Below are 17,168 nucleotides of genomic sequence, written 5' to 3' on the forward strand. Positions count from 1 at the left end.
TGTCCTACAAGGATCCACTTGCCATCCAAACCAGAAAGGGACCATACCTTAAGGACCCAGCTGTGACGAAAGCTAGGAAGAGGTCATACCTTAAGAACCCAGCTGAAGCCGAAGCTTGGGTGCATAAACTCTATAAGCTGCAGTAAGAATTCCAGCGTTTTAATGTCTCCATCAAAGCGATCTCGTAAATCGATGTACTGAACCTGGGAGTGAAGACAAGAGCATGTAATCAACAACTGTGAATTATTTACAATTAATTTTTAGTACTCATCGTGGAGAAGTATTCTTCATTAAAGAGATATCTTGTGGTCGTTCATCGAGAAGAACTATTTTCAGGTGCTTCTCATATTTACGAGCACTATCTAATTATGTCTCTCTCACTTATCTGTCCCGGGTTCTATAAGCTCTATTATTTAAGTATTATTTATTTTTGAATTACCAAAAACGTCACAACAATGTTCGTTCAGCTGCATTTATACTTTTTCTCTTCATACTCCTGAAGTGAAGCGAAGTCATGTGCTTGTCCCAGCTATAGTAAAAGTGAACAGTATGGAGTTACTTTTTACCCATTAATGGTCAAACGAGCTGCACACCAGATCCCCTAAGGTCTTGTCCTTTGAAGGGAAGAACTATGTCACATCAGCCAAAATATCACATATTAAGAACACATACATACATGCAGCAAGAGGCTTCCCAGTAACGTGTACCTCTGCAGCACGTATTACACGACACCCTCCTTGCAGGACTCTTCTTCAGGGGTGCTACATATATATGACCTCATGGCACGTTTGCTAATCACGTTCCCTGACAGTACAGGGCATTAGCTCTACAATGCAAGTGAGAAGTATTTCCTTCACACTACGGCTTCATTGTAGAAATGTTATTTGTTTCTGGAAGTGTGCTCCCTGAATATTGAAGGGCAGAATATTGAAAATGAAATAGATAGGAGACTAAGGGGCTGATTATGACTTTGCCAATGCCACGGGGAGGATGCTGCCGTCATACCGTCTGTGTCCCCCCACTGTCCTATTACAATGTTCCCGCCGGGTTGATCCCTTGAGGGAGCAGAGACCAATACCGTAGCACACCAGCGCCCAACGGTACTGGACAGGGGGGCCCCCTGCACTGCACTGGGCAGTGAAGGGGCTGTCCTGTGGCCTCCAGCACTGGCTTTCCTCCAGCCTTTCCATGGTGGGGTGACTGCCATGAAAAGGCTTGTGGAAAGCTGAGTTGTAATCAGCATGGGGGTACTGAGTTCAGCGCTGCTGTGGCTGGCCACAACTCAGCCCACCATCTAGCCATTGGGAACTATGTTCCTGGCGGTGACGGCGGGCTTTAGGTGGTCCCACCCACAAGAGTTGTAATGTGGAGGTGGGACCGCCAGGGATGCGGCAGTCCCACCGCCAGGACTGCCGCAGTTTCACTACCACCACAAGTGTGGTAGTATAAGGCCCCAAGTGTAGATTTTCTATATCAAACTAAGTATATAGATATATATGGAAAATGTCACTTACCCAGTGTACATCTGTTTGTAGCATGAGACGCTGCAGATTCACATGCTTTGCACAGCCCGCCATCTAGTGTTGGGCTCGGAGTGTTACAAGTTGTTTTTCTTCGAAGAAGTCTTTTCGAGTCACAAGATCGAGGGACTCCTCCCCTTTCGGCTCCATTGCGCATGGGCGTCGACTCCATCTTAGATTGTTTTCCCCGCAGAGGGTGAGGTAGGAGTTGTGTATTATAGTAATAGTGCCCATGCAATGGAGTAAATATGTAAGTACATAATATAGTTTAAGGTGATATATTTTCAAATTTACAAATGTTCAAGCTCAACTTCGAAACGGCTACAGGCTCCCGGGGAGGCGGGTGGGCGCATGTGAATCTGCAGCGTCTCATGCCACGAACAGATGTACACTGGGTAAGTGACATTTTCCGTTCGATGGCATGTGTAGCTGCAGATACACATGCTTTGCATAGACTAGTAAGCAGTTATCTCCCCACAAGCGGTGGTTCAGCCTGTAGGAGTTGAAGTTGTTTGAAACAAAGTTCGTAGTACCGCTTGGCCTACTGTGGCTTGTTGTGCTGTTAACACATCCACGCAGTAGTGCTTGGTAAACGTACGAGGCGTAGACCATGTGGCTGCCTTACATATTTCAGTCATTGGAATGTTTCCTAGAAAGGCCATAGTAGCACCTTTCTTTCTAGTTGAGTGTGCCTTTGGTGTAATAGGCAGTTGTCTTTTTGCTTTGAGATAACAGGTTTGAATGCATTTAACTATCCATCTAGCAATGCCTTGTTTATAAATTGGATTTCCTGCATGAGGTTTTTGGAAAGCAACAAATAATTGTTTTGTTTTCCGAATTTGTTTTGTTCTGTCAATGCAGTACATTAACGCTCTTTTGATGTCTAATGTATGTAGTGCTCTTTCAGCTACAGAATCTGGCTCTGGGAAGAACACTGGTAGTTCCACCGTTTGATTCAAGTGGAACGGTGATATGACTTTTGGTAAGAATTTGGGATTTGTTCGTAGAACTACTTTATGCTTGTGTATCTGAATAAATGGTTCTTGTATGGTATATGCTTGTATCTCACTTACTCTTCTTAGAGATGTGATGGCAATTAGAAATGCAACTTTCCATGTTAAGTATTGCATTTCACATGAATTCATGGGTTCAAAAAGTGGACCCATGAGTCATGTTAAGACAATGTTGAGGTTCCACAAAGGAACTGGTGGTGTTCTTGGTGGTATCATTCTCTTTAAGCCTTCCATAAACGCTTTTATGACTGGTATCCTAAATAGTGAAGTTGAGTGCAAAATTTGCAGATAAGCTAAAATTGCGGTAAGATGTATCTTAATGGATGAAAAAGCTAGCTTTTACTTTTGCAAATGTAGTAAGTAGCTTACGATGTCTTTGACAGATGCGTGTAAGGGTTGAATTTGATAAATATGGCAATAATAAACAAATCTTTTCCACTTATTTGCATAGCAATGTCTAGTGGTTGGTTTCCTAGCTTGATTTATGACTTCCATACATTCCTGTGTAAGGTCTAAGTGTCCGAATTCTAAGACTTCAGGAGCCATATTGCTAGATTCAGCGATGCTGGATTTGGGTGTCTGATCTGTTGTTTGCGTTGAGTTAACAGATCTGGTCTGTTTGGTAGTTTGACATGAGGCACTACTGAGAGGTCTAGTAGTGTTGTGTACCAAGGTTGTCTTGCCCCAGTTGGTGCTATTAGTATGAGTTTGAGTTTGTTTTGACTCAATTTGTTTACTAGATATGGAAGGAGTGGGAGAGGGGGGAAAAGCGTATGCAAATATCCCTGACCAACTCATCCATAATGCATTGCCCTGAGACTGATCTTGTGGGTACCTGGATGCGAAGTTTCGGCATTTTGCGTTTTCTTTTGTTGCAAATAGGTCTATTTGTGGTGTTCCCCAACTTTGGAAGTAAGTGTTTAGTATTTGGGGGTGAATCTCCCATTCGTGGATCTGTTGGTGATCCCGAGAGAGATTGTCTGCTAACTGGTTCTGAATTCCTGGAATGAACTGTGCTATTAGGCGAATGTGGCTGTGAATCGCCCAATGCCATATTCTCTGTGCCAGGAGACACAACAGTGTTGAGTGTGTTCCTCCCTGTTTGTTTAGGTAATACATCGTTGTCATGTTGTCTGTTTTGACAAGAATGTGTTTGTGGCTTGTTATGGGTTGAAATGCCTTTAACAATAGAAATACTGCCAGTAGTTCTAATTGATTTATGTGAAACTGTCTTTGCTGAGTGTCCCATTGTCCCTGGATGCTGTGTTGATTGAGGTGTGCTCCCCACCCTCTCATGGAGGCATCTGTAGTTATGACGTATTGAGGCACTGGGTCTTGGAAAGGCCACCCTTGGTTTAAATTTATATTGTTCCACCATTGAAGCGAGGTGTATGTTTGGCGGTCTATCAACACTAGATCTAGAAGTTGACCCTGTGCCTGTGACCATTGTGATGCTAGGCACTGTTGTAAGGGTTGCATGTGCAACCTTGCGTTTGGGACAATGGCTATGCATGAGGACATCATGCCTAGGAGTTTCATCACCATTTTGACTTGTATCTTTTGTCTTGGATACATGGCCTGTATTACATTGTGAAATGCTTGTACCCTTTGTGGACTTGGAGTGGCAATCCCTTTTGCTGTGTTGATTGTCGCCGTTGCGTTGTGTTTGACACGGCTGAAGGTGTGACTTTGTGTAGTTGATTGAGAAACCTAGTTTGTGGAGGGTTTCTATAACGTACCTTGTGTATTGTGAACACCGTTCTAGCGTGTTGGTCTTGATTAACCAATCGTCTAGGTACCGGAACACATGTATTTATTGCCTTCTGATATGTGCGGCCACTACTGCCAGGCATTTTGTAAAAACTCTTGGCGCAGTTGTTATTCCGAATGGCAACACCTTGAATTGGTAATGTACCCCTTGGAATACAAACCTTAAGTACTTTCTGTGTGAAGGATGTATCGGTATATGGAAATATGCATCCTTTAGGTCTAGAGTTGTCATGTAGTCTTGTTGTTTGAGCAGTGGGATTACGTCCTGTAATGTCACCATGTGAAAGTGATCTGATTTGATGTAGGTATTTAATGTTCTGAGATCTATTATAGGTCTTAGAGTCTTGTCCTTTTTGGGTACGAGAAAGTACATAGAGTAAACTCCTGTTCCTTTCTGATGAATTGGTACTAATTCTATTGCTTCTTTTTGTAGCAACGCTTGGACCTCTAGTCCTAGAAGGTCCATGTGTTGTTTTGACACATTGTGTGTTTTCGGTGGGACGTTTGGAGGGAATTTGAGAAATTCTATGCAATAACCATGCTGGATAATTGCCAGTACCCAAGTGTCTGTTGTTATCTCCTCCCAATGTTTGTAAAATTTGCTTATTCTCCCCCCCATAGGTGTTATGTGTTGGGGATGTGTGACGTGGAAGTCACTGTTTGTTTTGAGGAGTTTTGGGACTTTGGAACTTCCCTCTACTCTTTTGGAATTGTCCCCCTCTATATTGTCCCCGAAAACTTCCCCGCTGATATTGGCTCTGATAAGTGGGCCTTGTTTGTGAGGTTGTGGGTTCTGTAGTTTGTCCTCGAAACACCCCTCTAAACTGCGTTTTGCTAAATGTGCCTCTGCTCTGTGGGAGTAGAGTGCGCCCATGGCTTTGGCTGTATCAGTGTCCTTATTAAGTTTTTCGATAGCAGTGTCCACCTCCGGCCCAAACAACTGCTGTCCGTTAAAAGGCATATTCAGCACAGCTTGTTGTATTTCTGGCTTGAATCCTGACGTACGCAGCCATGCTTGTCTCCTTATGGTTACTGCAGTATTTACTGTCCTAGCAGCTGTATCTGCTGCATCCATTGCTGACTGTATCTGATTGTTCCCGGTAGCATAGGGAGGCTTTGGTATTGGCTATGAGTGGAGGATAGTGTGTTAAATAAAAAGTCATCCTCAATAGGCTCTGCATGCAGGGTGACATTATGAAATGCCGCTGCTCTTGACACCACCTGTGTGTAGGCTGTACTGTCCTCAGGTGGCAACGGTCTCGCTGGGTAACAGTCTGGGCTGTTATCTGACACTGGCGCATCATAAAGATCCCATGCGTCGGGATCATCCTGACTCATTCCAGTATGAATTGGAGACTGCATCAGTGGTGGAGTGAATAGAGGTGATGTGTGCGTTGAGCGTGGTGGAGATGGTGGCGGTGTTACTTGTCTTGCCACCTTTGCCTGTAGCTGCTTGTTTTTTCTTGAAAGGCAAGTCTTCTTTTCATCCTAATTGGGGGAAGAGTACTTATCTTCCCTGTGTCCTTTTGGCTGTGGAGCCTTCTCTGAGTGTAGTCTGGCTCCATTGACTCTAGTTCTTGTCCGAACTTATGTCCTTGCATTTGTGAGGACAGTCCCTGTTCCTCTGTGTAGGAACCTGATTTTGGTTCCAAGGCCGGATGTTTCAGAATGGAAACCTTTTTGGCTGTCTTTTTCGGCTCCGACAACACTTTCTTTATTTTCGGCGTCCCGGTCTCTCGGTGCCGACTCGTTTCGAAACACTCGACACATATATATACATACACACACACATACATATATATATATTTAGCTTCACAAAAAAAAAAAGACAAAGGTTACAGGGACGTTATGGTTAGGCTCACACATACAATAATAGAAATTTAGCAGTTATAGTCAGAGTTATCTCAAGAATCTATAGCTCATGCCCCCCGCCATGCAGGTTTCTCATCAATAATTTTATAGCAAATGTTGCACTGATATTATCAACGATATCATAGAAGATATGAGTCATGTAATATGTAGGGTAGTTAGCAGTGCATGGCGAGGGTGCGGGTTACAGTTGCAAATTTGGGGTACATTTTTTTTTTGTTTTTTTTAAAACACCACCATATTTTTTTGGTCCCAGTCGGGGTCCCTCTGGAACCCGACCACCAAGCCTAGGGGGTCATGATATTCCTACTTTGCCTGCCCCCACCCACCTTATTTTATTGTTTGTCAACTGGTTGAAGTGCTGGCATCCAATCAGATCTCACCAGGAGTTCTGTCAGATTTGCAGAGACATTGGGGTTATTACAACTTTGGAGGAGGTGTTAATCCGTCCCAAAAGTGACGGTAAAGTGACGGACATACCACCAGCCGTATTACGAGTCCATTATATCCTATGGAACTCTTAATACGGCTGGTGGTATATCCGTCACTTTACCGTCACTTTTGGGACGGATTAACACCTCCTCCAAAGTTGTAATAACCCACAAAGTGTCCCCAGATGTACATAAAACCTTTTTTTAATAACTATAAAACTTCTGAACCGATTTACACCAAATTACACAAGCAAAGGCAAAGCCAATAGGCCTCACAAATATTTAGCCATGCAGCACATTTACACGGGTGCTACAACATCTACTGTTCTTTAACGTGGAAGCTTTGACAACAATAGGCACATTATAGCACTGCATTGAGAAGTACTTATTTAAAGAAACGTTTTTAAGAAACATTAGTAGTATGCACATTAAGGTAGTTGGGGTGTCTGCCTATACCAGCATAAGGTTTAAAAAACTGGATGTGCACACAATTTATTTTGCTTGGCTCGGACTTGCAGGTTATTGTACCAGCGCCAGATAGTACTTCCAGTGTTGGAAATTGGGCTATTAGTTGTGTGGCCAGCGCAAGTAATAGTTCCTAAATTGTCCTCTGTGGGAACCAAACACCCCAGCACTTGACTCTCAGAGGATAGCGAGGCGGAGCAGTATAAGGCCTATTCAAGGGGGGGGTGTGGGCTAGGAATAACCAATCACTGGCACGCAATAATACACTCGATAAATGACTGTCCAGTCAGTACTTTTTCTTTAGAAAAAGAGAAGTACATTTATTACACACATGTAGGAGGCTGGCCTGGCTTGTAGTGGGTACCAGAGGTACTTACACCTTGTGCCAGGTCCAGTTATCCCTTATTAGTGTAGAAGAGGTGTTTCTAGCAGCTTAGGCTGATAGAAGGTAGCTATAGCAGAGCAGCTTAGGCTGAAATAGGAGATATGCAAAGCTCCTACTATACCACTGGTGTCATATGCACAATATCATAAGAAAACACAATACACAGATATACAAAAAATAAAAGGTACTTTATTTTTATGACAATATGCCAAAAGTATCTCAGTGAGTACCCTCAGTATGAGGATGACAAATATACACAAGATATATGTACACAATACCAAAAATATGCAGTAATAGCAAAAGGAAGTAATGCAAGCAGTGTAAAGTTACAACAGATTGCAATAGGAGCACATAGGTATAGGGGCAACCCAAACCATATACTTCAAAAATGGAATGCGAACCACGAATGGACACCAAACCTATGTGAGCTTGTAGAGGGTCGCTGGGACTGTAAGAAAACAGTGAGGGTTAGAAAAATAGCCCACCCCAAGACCCTGTAAGGTAGGTGTAAAGTGCACCTACAACCCCCAGAGAGCACAGAAGTCGTGATAGGGGGATTCTGCAAGGAAGACCAACACCAGCAATGCAACAACAGTGGATTTTCGGACCTGAGTACCTGTAAGACAAGGGGACCAAGTCCAAGAGTCGCGACAGTGTCGAGAGTGGGCTGGAGCCCAAGAAATGCCAGCTGAGGGTGCAAGGAAGCTGCCACCGGATGGAAGAAGCTTTGTGTTCTGCAAGAATGAAGAGGACTAGGAACTTCCCCTTTGGAGGATGGATGTCCCACGTCGTGAAGAAGCTTGCATAGGTGTTCCCACGCAGAAAGACCGCAAACAAGTCTTGCTAGCTGCAAGGGTCGCGGTTAGGGTTTTTGGAGGCTGCTGTGGCCCAGGAGGGACCAGGATGTCGCCACTTGGATGAGGAGACAGAGGGGGGCGCCCAGCAAGCCAGGGAGCCCTCACAGAAGCCGGCAGCACCCGCAGAAGTACCGGAAGAGGCACTTAGAAGAGGAGTGAACCGGAGTCCACCTGAAGTCAGAAAAGGGAGTCCCACGACGCCGGAGGACAACTCAGAAGGTTGTGTACTGCAGGTTAGAGTGTCGGGGACCCAGGCTGGCTGTGCACGAAGGAAATCCTGGAAGAGTGCACAGGAGCCGGAGCAGCCGCAAATCACACGGTACCCAGCAATGCAGTCTAGCGTGGGGAGGCAAGGACTTACCTCCACCAAACTTGGACTGAAGGGTCACTGGACTGTGTGAGACACTTGGACAGAGTTGCTGAGTTCCAGGGACCACGCTCGTCGTGCTGAGAGGGGACCCAGAGGACCGGTGATGAAGTCTTTTGTTGCCTGCGGTTGCAGGGGGAAGATTCCGTCGACCCACTGGAGATTTCTTCAGAGCTCCTGGTGCAAGAAGGAGGCCGGCTACCCCCAGAGCATGCACCACCAGGAAACAGGCAAGAAAGCCGGCAGGATGAAGCAATACAAGGTTGCAGTAGTCGTCTTTGCTATTTTGTTGCGGTTTTGCAGGCGTCCTGAGCAGTCAGCGGTCGATCCTTTAGCAGAAGGTGAAGAGGGAGATGCAGAGGAACTCTGGTGAGCTCTTGCATTCGGTATCTGAAGAATTCCCCAAAGCAGAGACCCTAAATAGCCAGAAAAGGAGGTTTGGCTAACTAGGAAAGAGGATAGGCAAGTAAGAAAGGTAAGAGCCTATCAGAAGGAGTCTCTGACGTCACCTGCTGGCACTGGCCACTCAGAGCAGTCCAGCGTGTCAGCACACCTCTGAATCCAAGATGGCAGAGGTCTGGGGCACGCTGGAGGAGCTCTGGGCACCTCCCCTGGGAGGTGCAGGTCAGGGGAGTGGTCACTCCCCTTTCCTTTGTCCAGTTTCGCGCCACAGCAGGGCTGTGGGATCCCTGAACCGGTGTAGACTGGCTTATGCAGAGATGGGCACCATCTGTGCCCATCAAAGCATTTCCAGAGGCTGGGGGAGGCTACTCCTCCCCAGCCCTGACACCTATTTCCAAAGGGAGAGGGTGTAACACCCTCTCTCAGAGGAAGTCCTTTGTTCTGCCTTCCTGGGCCAGGCCTGCCTGGACCCCAGGAGGGCAGAAACCTGTCTGAGGGGTTGGCAGCAGCAGCAGCTGCAGTGAAAACCCCGGAAAGGCACTTTGGCAGTACCCGGGTTCTGTGCTAGAGACCCGGGGGATCATGGAATTGTCCCCCCAATGTCAGAATGGCACTGGGGTGACAATTCCATGATCTTAGACATATTGCATGGCCATGTTCGGAGTTACCATTGTGACGCTGTACATAGGTAGTGTAAAGAAATGGCTCCCTGTTGCAGTTACCCCCCACTTTTTGCCTGATACTGATGCTGACTTGACTGAGAAGTGTGCTGGGACCCTGCTAACCAGGCCCCAGCACCAGTGTTCTTTCACCTAAAATGTACCATTGATTCCACAATTGGCACACCCTGGCATCCAGATAAGTCCCTTGTAACTGGTACCTCTGGTACCAAGGGCCCTGATGCCAGGGAAGGTCTCTAAGGGCTGCAGCATGTATTATGCCACCCTAGAGACCCCTCACTCAGCCCAGACCCACTGCTTACCAGCTTGTGTGTGCTAGTGAGAACAAAATGAGTAAGTCGACATGGCACTCCCCTCAGGGTGCCATGCCAGCCTCTCACTGCCTATGCAGTATAGGTAAGACACCCCTCTAGCAGGCCTTACAGCCCTAAGGCAGGGTGCACTATACCATAGGTGAGGGTACCAGTGCATGAGCACTGTGCCCCTACAGTGTCTAAGCAAAACCTTAGACATTGTAAGTGCAGGGTAGCCATAAGAGTATATGGTCTGGGAGTCTGTTTTACACGAACTCCACAGCACCATAATGGCTACACTGAAAACTGGGAAGTTTGGTATCAAACTTCTCAGCACAATAAATGCACACTGATGCCAGTGTACATTTTATTGCAAAATACACCCCAGAGGGCACCTTAGAGGTGCCCCCTGAAACTTAACCGACTATCTGTGTAGGCTGACTAGTTCCAGCAGCCTGCCACACTAGAGACATGTTGCTGGCCCCATGGGGAGAGTGCCTTTGTCACTCTGAGGCCAGTAACAAAGCCTGCATTGGGTGGAGATGCTAACACCTCCCCCAGGCAGGAGCTGTAACACCTGGCGGTGAGCCTCAAAGGCTCACCCCTTTGTCACAGCACCGCAGGACACTCCAGCTAGTGGAGTTGCCCGCCCCCTCCGGCCCCGGCCCCCACTTTTGGCGGCAAGGCCGGAGAAAATAATGAGAATAACAAGGAGGAGTCACTGGCCAGTCAGGACAGCCCCTAAGGTGTCCTGAGCTGAGGTGACTCTAACTTTTAGAAATCCTCCATCTTGCAGATGGAGGATTCCCCCAATAGGGTTAGGATTGTGACCCCCTCCCCTTGGGAGGAGGCACAAAGAGGGTGTACCCACCCTCAGGGCTAGTAGCCATTGGCTACTAACCCCCCCAGACCTAAACACGCCCTTAAATTTAGTATTTAAGGGCTTCCCTGAACCTAAGAATTTAGATTCCTGCAACAACAAGAAGAAGGACTGCCTAGCTGAAAACCCCTGCAGAGGAAGACCAGAAGACAACAACTGCCTTGGCTCCAGAAACTCACCGGCCTGTCTCCTGCCTTCCAAAGAACTCTGCTCCAGCGACGCCTTCCAAAGGGACCAGCGACCTCTGAATCCTCTGAGGACTGCCCTGCTTCGACGACGACAAGAAACTCCCGAGGACAGCGGACCTGCTCCAAAAAGACTGCAACTTTAGCCAAAGAAGCAGCTTTAAAGAACCCTGCAATCTCCCCGCAAGAAGCGTGAGACTTGCAACACTGCACTCGGCGACCCCGACTCGGCTGGTGGAGAACCAACACCTCAGGGAGGACCCCCGGACTACTCTACGACTGTGAGTACCAAAACCTGTCCCCCCTGAGCCCCCACAGCGCCGCCTGCAGAGGGAATCCCGAGGCTTCCCCTGACCGCGACTCTCTGAAACCTAAGTCCCGACGCCTGGAAAAGACCCTGCACCCGCAGCCCCCAGGACCTGAAGGACCGGACTTTCACTGCAGAAGTGACCCCCAGGAGTCCCTCTCCCTTGCCCAAGTGGAGGTTTCCCCGAGGAAGCCCCCCCTTGCCTGCCTGCAGCGCTGAAGAGATCCCTTGATCTCTCATTGACTTCCATTGCGAACCCGACGCTTGTTCTAACACTGCACCCGGCCGCCCCTGCGCCGCTGAGGGTGAAATTTCTGTGTGGGCTTGTGTCCCCCCCGGTGCCCTACAAAACCCCCCTGGTCTGCCCTCTGAAGACGCGGGTACTTACCTGCAAGCAGACCGGAACCGGGGCACCCCCTTCTCTCCATTGAAGCCTATGCGTTTTGGGCACCGCTTTGAACTCTGCACCTGACCGGCCCTGAGCTGCTGGTGTGGTAACTTTGGGGTTGCTCTGAACCCCCAACGGTGGGCTACCTTGGACCAAGAACTGAACCCTGTAAGTGTCTTACTTACCTGGTAAAACTAACAAAAACTTACCTCCCCCAGGAACTGTAAAAATTGCACTAAGTGTCCACTTTTAAAGTAGCGATTTGTGAATAACTTGAAAAGTATACATGCAATTGAAATGATTCAAAGTTCCTAATGTACTTACCTGCAATACCTTTCAAACAAGATATTACATGTTAAATTTGAACCTGTGGTTCTTAAAATAAACTAAGAAAAGATATTTTTCTATAACAAAACCTATTGGCTGGATTTGTCTCTGAGTGTGTGTACCTCATTTATTGTCTATGTGTATGTACAACAAATGCTTAACACTACTCCTTGGATAAGCCTACTGCTCGACCACACTACCACAAAATAGAGCATTAGTATTATCTCTTTTTACCACTATTTTACCTCTAAGGGGAACCCTTGGACTCTGTGCATGCTATTCCTTACTTTGAAATAGCACATACAGAGCCAACTTCCTACATTGGTGGATCAGCGGTGGGATACAAGACTTTGCATTTGCTGGACTACTCAGACAATACCTGATCACACGACAAATTCCAAAATTGTCATTAGAAATTGATTTTTGCAATTTGAAAAGTTTTCTAAATTCTTAAAAGTCCTGCTAGGGCCTTGTGTTAGTCCCTGTTAGCATTTCTTTTAGAGTTTAAAAGTTTGTTAAAAGTTTGAATTAGATTCTAGAACTAGTTTTAGTTTCTTAAAAAGTATTCCAACTTTTAGAAGCATAATGTCTAGTACAGATGTGAATGTGGTGGAACTCGACACCACACCTTACCTCCATCTTAAGATGAGGGAGCTAAGGTCACTCTGTAAAATAAAGAAAATAACAATGGGCCCCAGACCTTCCAAACTACAGCTCCAGGAGCTGTTGGCAGAGTTTGCAAAGGCCAACCCCTCTGAGGATGGCAACACAGAGGATGAAGATAGTGACTTGGAGGAAAATTCCCCCCTACCAGTCCTATTTAGGGAGAGCAGGGCCTCTCAAGCCCTAACTCCACAAATAATAGTCAGAGATGCTGGTTCCCTCACAGGAGGGACCAACAACTCTGAAATCACTGAGGATAACTCTAGTGAAGAGGACATCCAGTTAGCCAGGATGGCCAAAAGATTGGCTTTGGAAAGACAGATCCTAGCCATAGAAAGGGAAAGAAAAGAGATGGGCCTAGGACCCATCAATGGTGGCAGCAACATAAATAGGGTCAGAGATTCTCCTGACATGTTGAAAATCCCCAAAGGGATTGTAACAAAATATGAAGATGGTGATGACATCACCAAATGGTTCACAGCTTTTGAGAGGGCTTGTGTAACCAGAAAAGTGAACAAATCTCACTGGGGTGCTCTCCTTTGGGAAATGTTCACAGGAAAGTGTAGGGATAGACTCCTCACACTCTCTAAAAAAGATGCAGAATCTTATGACCTCATGAAGGGTACCCTGATTGAGGGCTTTGGATTCTCCACTGAGGAGTATAGGATTAGATTCAGGGGGGCTCAAAAATCCTCGAGCCAGACCTGGGTTGATTATGTTGACTACTCAGTGAAAACACTGGATGGTTGGGTAACTGGAAATGAAGTGTATGACTATGTTGGGCTTTATAATTTGTTTATGAAAGAACACATTTTAAGTAACTGCTTCAATGAAAAGTTGCATCAGTATCTGGTAGACCTAGGTCCAATTTCTCCCCAAGAATTGGGAAAGAAGGCAGACCACTGGGTCAAGACTAGGGTAACCAAAACTTCCACTGGGGGTGACCAAAAGAAAGGGGTTACAAAGCCTCCCCAGGAGAAAGTGGGTGACACTAGAAACAAAGAAAAAGAGTCCCCTGAAGGCCCCCAAAAACCAGACCAGGTGGGTGGGCCCAGAGACACAACCCAAAACAAAGGTGGGTACCAGGGTAAGAGCTGGGATGCCACTAAGGCATGGTGCCATAACTGTAAACAGACAGGGCACCACACCAAGGACACTTCTTGTCCCAAAAACAAACCCCCTAGCAAAATCCCAGGGGTGACCAGTGTAGCCATTGGGGATGACTCCTCAGATGAGGAGGTCTTCATAGCCTTCAACTGGAAAAAGGGCCCAACAGGTGAGTTGGAGATTCCAGAGGGAAGTAGACACTTCCACCACCTACAGGTGAATGGAATCCCAGCCACTGCCCTGAGAGACACTTGTGCCAGTCACACTATTGTGCATGACAGGCTGGTGTTCTCAAACCAGTACATCCCAGGTGAGATGGCCAGAGTAAGAGTTAGCCCAGACAGGGTCACTAATAGGCCTGTGGCTTTTGTGCCCATAGAAGTGGGTGGAACTTTTAGCTGGAGAAGGGTGGTAGTCAGTACAGACCTCCCCCTTGATTGTCTCCTTGGAAATGACTACCCAGAGGTTAGTCAGAGCCTAAGAGAAGAACTGGTCCAGGGCCAGTCCTCTCCCAAGGATTCTGGAGTGCCTGCCCCTGCAGTAAATGCAAGTAGGCCCCAGAAGAAAAAGAAAAGGAAACAGAGTAGGAAAGGTGGACAACCTTTAGCCAAGGTTCCAGGAAGCCAAGGAGATTCTGCTCCAGTAGAGGAGAACTCCAAAAGTGGCTCTGATAAAGTCCAACCTGACCCACAAGAAGTCCTGGCTAGTCAGGCAACTGTTAAGCCTGAGTGGGTGGCTCCTCAGCTAACAGAAGAAAGAGTGGAAGAAGGGTGTTTACTACAAGATGTGGTAACCCCCCACTCTAATACAGCAGACAGGCACCCTGAACCCAAAGAAGCCTGTAACTTAGCCCCTTCCCTTGTAGGTGAAGAGCTAAAGGTGTGGTTCTGGGCACTGACAGCTGTCAGTGGCCTCTGCTGGGTGTTAGCCTTTATGGCTGCACTATCCTTGGCATGGTGGTCTGACCCCATGCCAAATAACAAGTTAGGCCCCCTGACCCTGTTGGTCATGGTGGGGTTACTCCAGCTCTGGGTAACCTCTTTGGGTAAGCTAGGGGTGACCCTGGCTAAGATAAGATTAGCAGAGGTGGATACCTCTAACCCCAAAATAGAGAGAATGGGTGAAGACATAAAAAGCACAGACAAAAGGCAGTTCAGACTAGGTCCTATCACTGTGGGAGTGGGTCAGTTCCCCAGAGGGAATGACCTGAACAGGAGGATGTAAGGCAGAGTAGGCCCTGCAACAAACCAGCCCATTTCCTCTACTCTTCCTCGCCTGACAGACTAGGAAGACTCTCCCAGCTTTGGCTGAGTCTCCTGGCCTGTGGGCTGGGGGGGGCTTGTGTAAAGAAATGGCTCCCTGTTGCAGTTACCCCCCACTTTTTGCCTGATACTGATGCTGACTTGACTGAGAAGTGTGCTGGGACCCTGCTAACCAGGCCCCAGCACCAGTGTTCTTTCACCTAAAATGTACCATTGATTCCACAATTGGCACACCCTGGCATCCAGATAAGTCCCTTGTAACTGGTACCTCTGGTACCAAGGGCCCTGATGCCAGGGAAGGTCTCTAAGGGCTGCAGCATGTATTATGCCACCCTAGAGACCCCTCACTCAGCCCAGACCCACTGCTTACCAGCTTGTGTGTGCTAGTGAGAACAAAATGAGTAAGTCGACATGGCACTCCCCTCAGGGTGCCATGCCAGCCTCTCACTGCCTATGCAGTATAGGTAAGACACCCCTCTAGCAGGCCTTACAGCCCTAAGGCAGGGTGCACTATACCATAGGTGAGGGTACCAGTGCATGAGCACTGTGCCCCTACAGTGTCTAAGCAAAACCTTAGACATTGTAAGTGCAGGGTAGCCATAAGAGTATATGGTCTGGGAGTCTGTTTTACACGAACTCCACAGCACCATAATGGCTACACTGAAAACTGGGAAGTTTGGTATCAAACTTCTCAGCACAATAAATGCACACTGATGCCAGTGTACATTTTATTGCAAAATACACCCCAGAGGGCACCTTAGAGGTGCCCCCTGAAACTTAACCGACTATCTGTGTAGGCTGACTAGTTCCAGCAGCCTGCCACACTAGAGACATGTTGCTGGCCCCATGGGGAGAGTGCCTTTGTCACTCTGAGGCCAGTAACAAAGCCTGCACTGGGTGGAGATGCTAACACCTCCCCCAGGCAGGAGCTGTAACACCTGGCGGTGAGCCTCAAAGGCTCACCCCTTTGTCACAGCACCGCAGGACACTCCAGCTAGTGGAGTTGCCCGCCCCCTCCGGCCCCCACTTTTGGCGGCAAGGCCGGAGAAAATAATGAGAATAACAAGGAGGAGTCACTGGCCAGTCAGGACAGCCCCTAAGGTGTCCTGAGCTGAGGTGACTCTAACTTTTAGAAATCCTCCATCTTGCAGATGGAGGATTCCCCCAATAGGGTTAGGATTGTGACCCCCTCCCCTTGGGAGGAGGCACAAAGAGGGTGTACCCACCCTCAGGGCTAGTAGCCATTGGCTACTAACCCCCCCAGACCTAAACACGCCCTTAAATTTAGTATTTAAGGGCTTCCCTGAACCTAAGAATTTAGATTCCTGCAACAACAAGAAGAAGGACTGCCTAGCTGAAAACCCCTGCAGAGGAAGACCAGAAGACAACAACTGCCTTGGCTCCAGAAACTCACCGGCCTGTCTCCTGCCTTCCAAAGAACTCTGCTCCAGCGACGCCTTCCAAAGGGACCAGCGACCTCTGAATCCTCTGAGGACTGCCCTGCTTCGACGACGACAAGAAACTCCCGAGGACAGCGGACCTGCTCCAAAAAGACTGCAACTTTAGCCAAAGAAGCAGCTTTAAAGAACCCTGCAATCTCCCCGCAAGAAGCGTGAGACTTGCAACACTGCACCCGGCGACCCCGACTCGGCTGGTGGAGAACCAACACCTCAGGGAGGACCCCCGGACTACTCTACGACTGAGTACCAAAACCTGTCCCCCCTGAGCCCCCACAGCGCCGCCTGCAGAGGGAATCCCGAGGCTTCCCCTGACCGCGACTCTCTGAAACCTAAGTCCCGACGCCTGGAAAAGACCCTGCACCCGCAGCCCCCAGGACCTGAAGGACCGGACTTTCACTGCAGAAGTGACCCCCAGGAGTCCCTCTCCCTTGCCCAAGTGGAGGTTTCCCCGAGGAAGCCCCCCCTTGCCTGCCTGCAGCGCTGAAGAGATCCCTTGATCTCTCATTGACTTCCATTGCGAACCCGACGCTTGTTCTA

The 17,168-nt window shown here is 47.8% G+C and overlaps 1 protein-coding gene across 1 annotated transcript in view; it reads right to left on the bottom strand.

Moving 5' to 3' along the window:
* The window catches only part of ADCK5 (aarF domain containing kinase 5), a 187,301-nt gene that overhangs the window by 61,466 nt on the left and 108,667 nt on the right, over window positions 1-17,168 (bottom strand). The window contains exon 7 of the mRNA XM_069221151.1: window positions 90-203. Within this exon, the coding sequence (XP_069077252.1) occupies window positions 90-203 (114 nt within the window). The remainder of the gene's footprint in view (window positions 1-89; window positions 204-17,168) is intronic.

This window comes from Pleurodeles waltl, chromosome 2_2 (genome assembly GCF_031143425.1).
Source record: "Pleurodeles waltl isolate 20211129_DDA chromosome 2_2, aPleWal1.hap1.20221129, whole genome shotgun sequence".
Taxonomy (NCBI): Eukaryota; Metazoa; Chordata; class Amphibia; order Caudata; family Salamandridae; genus Pleurodeles; species Pleurodeles waltl.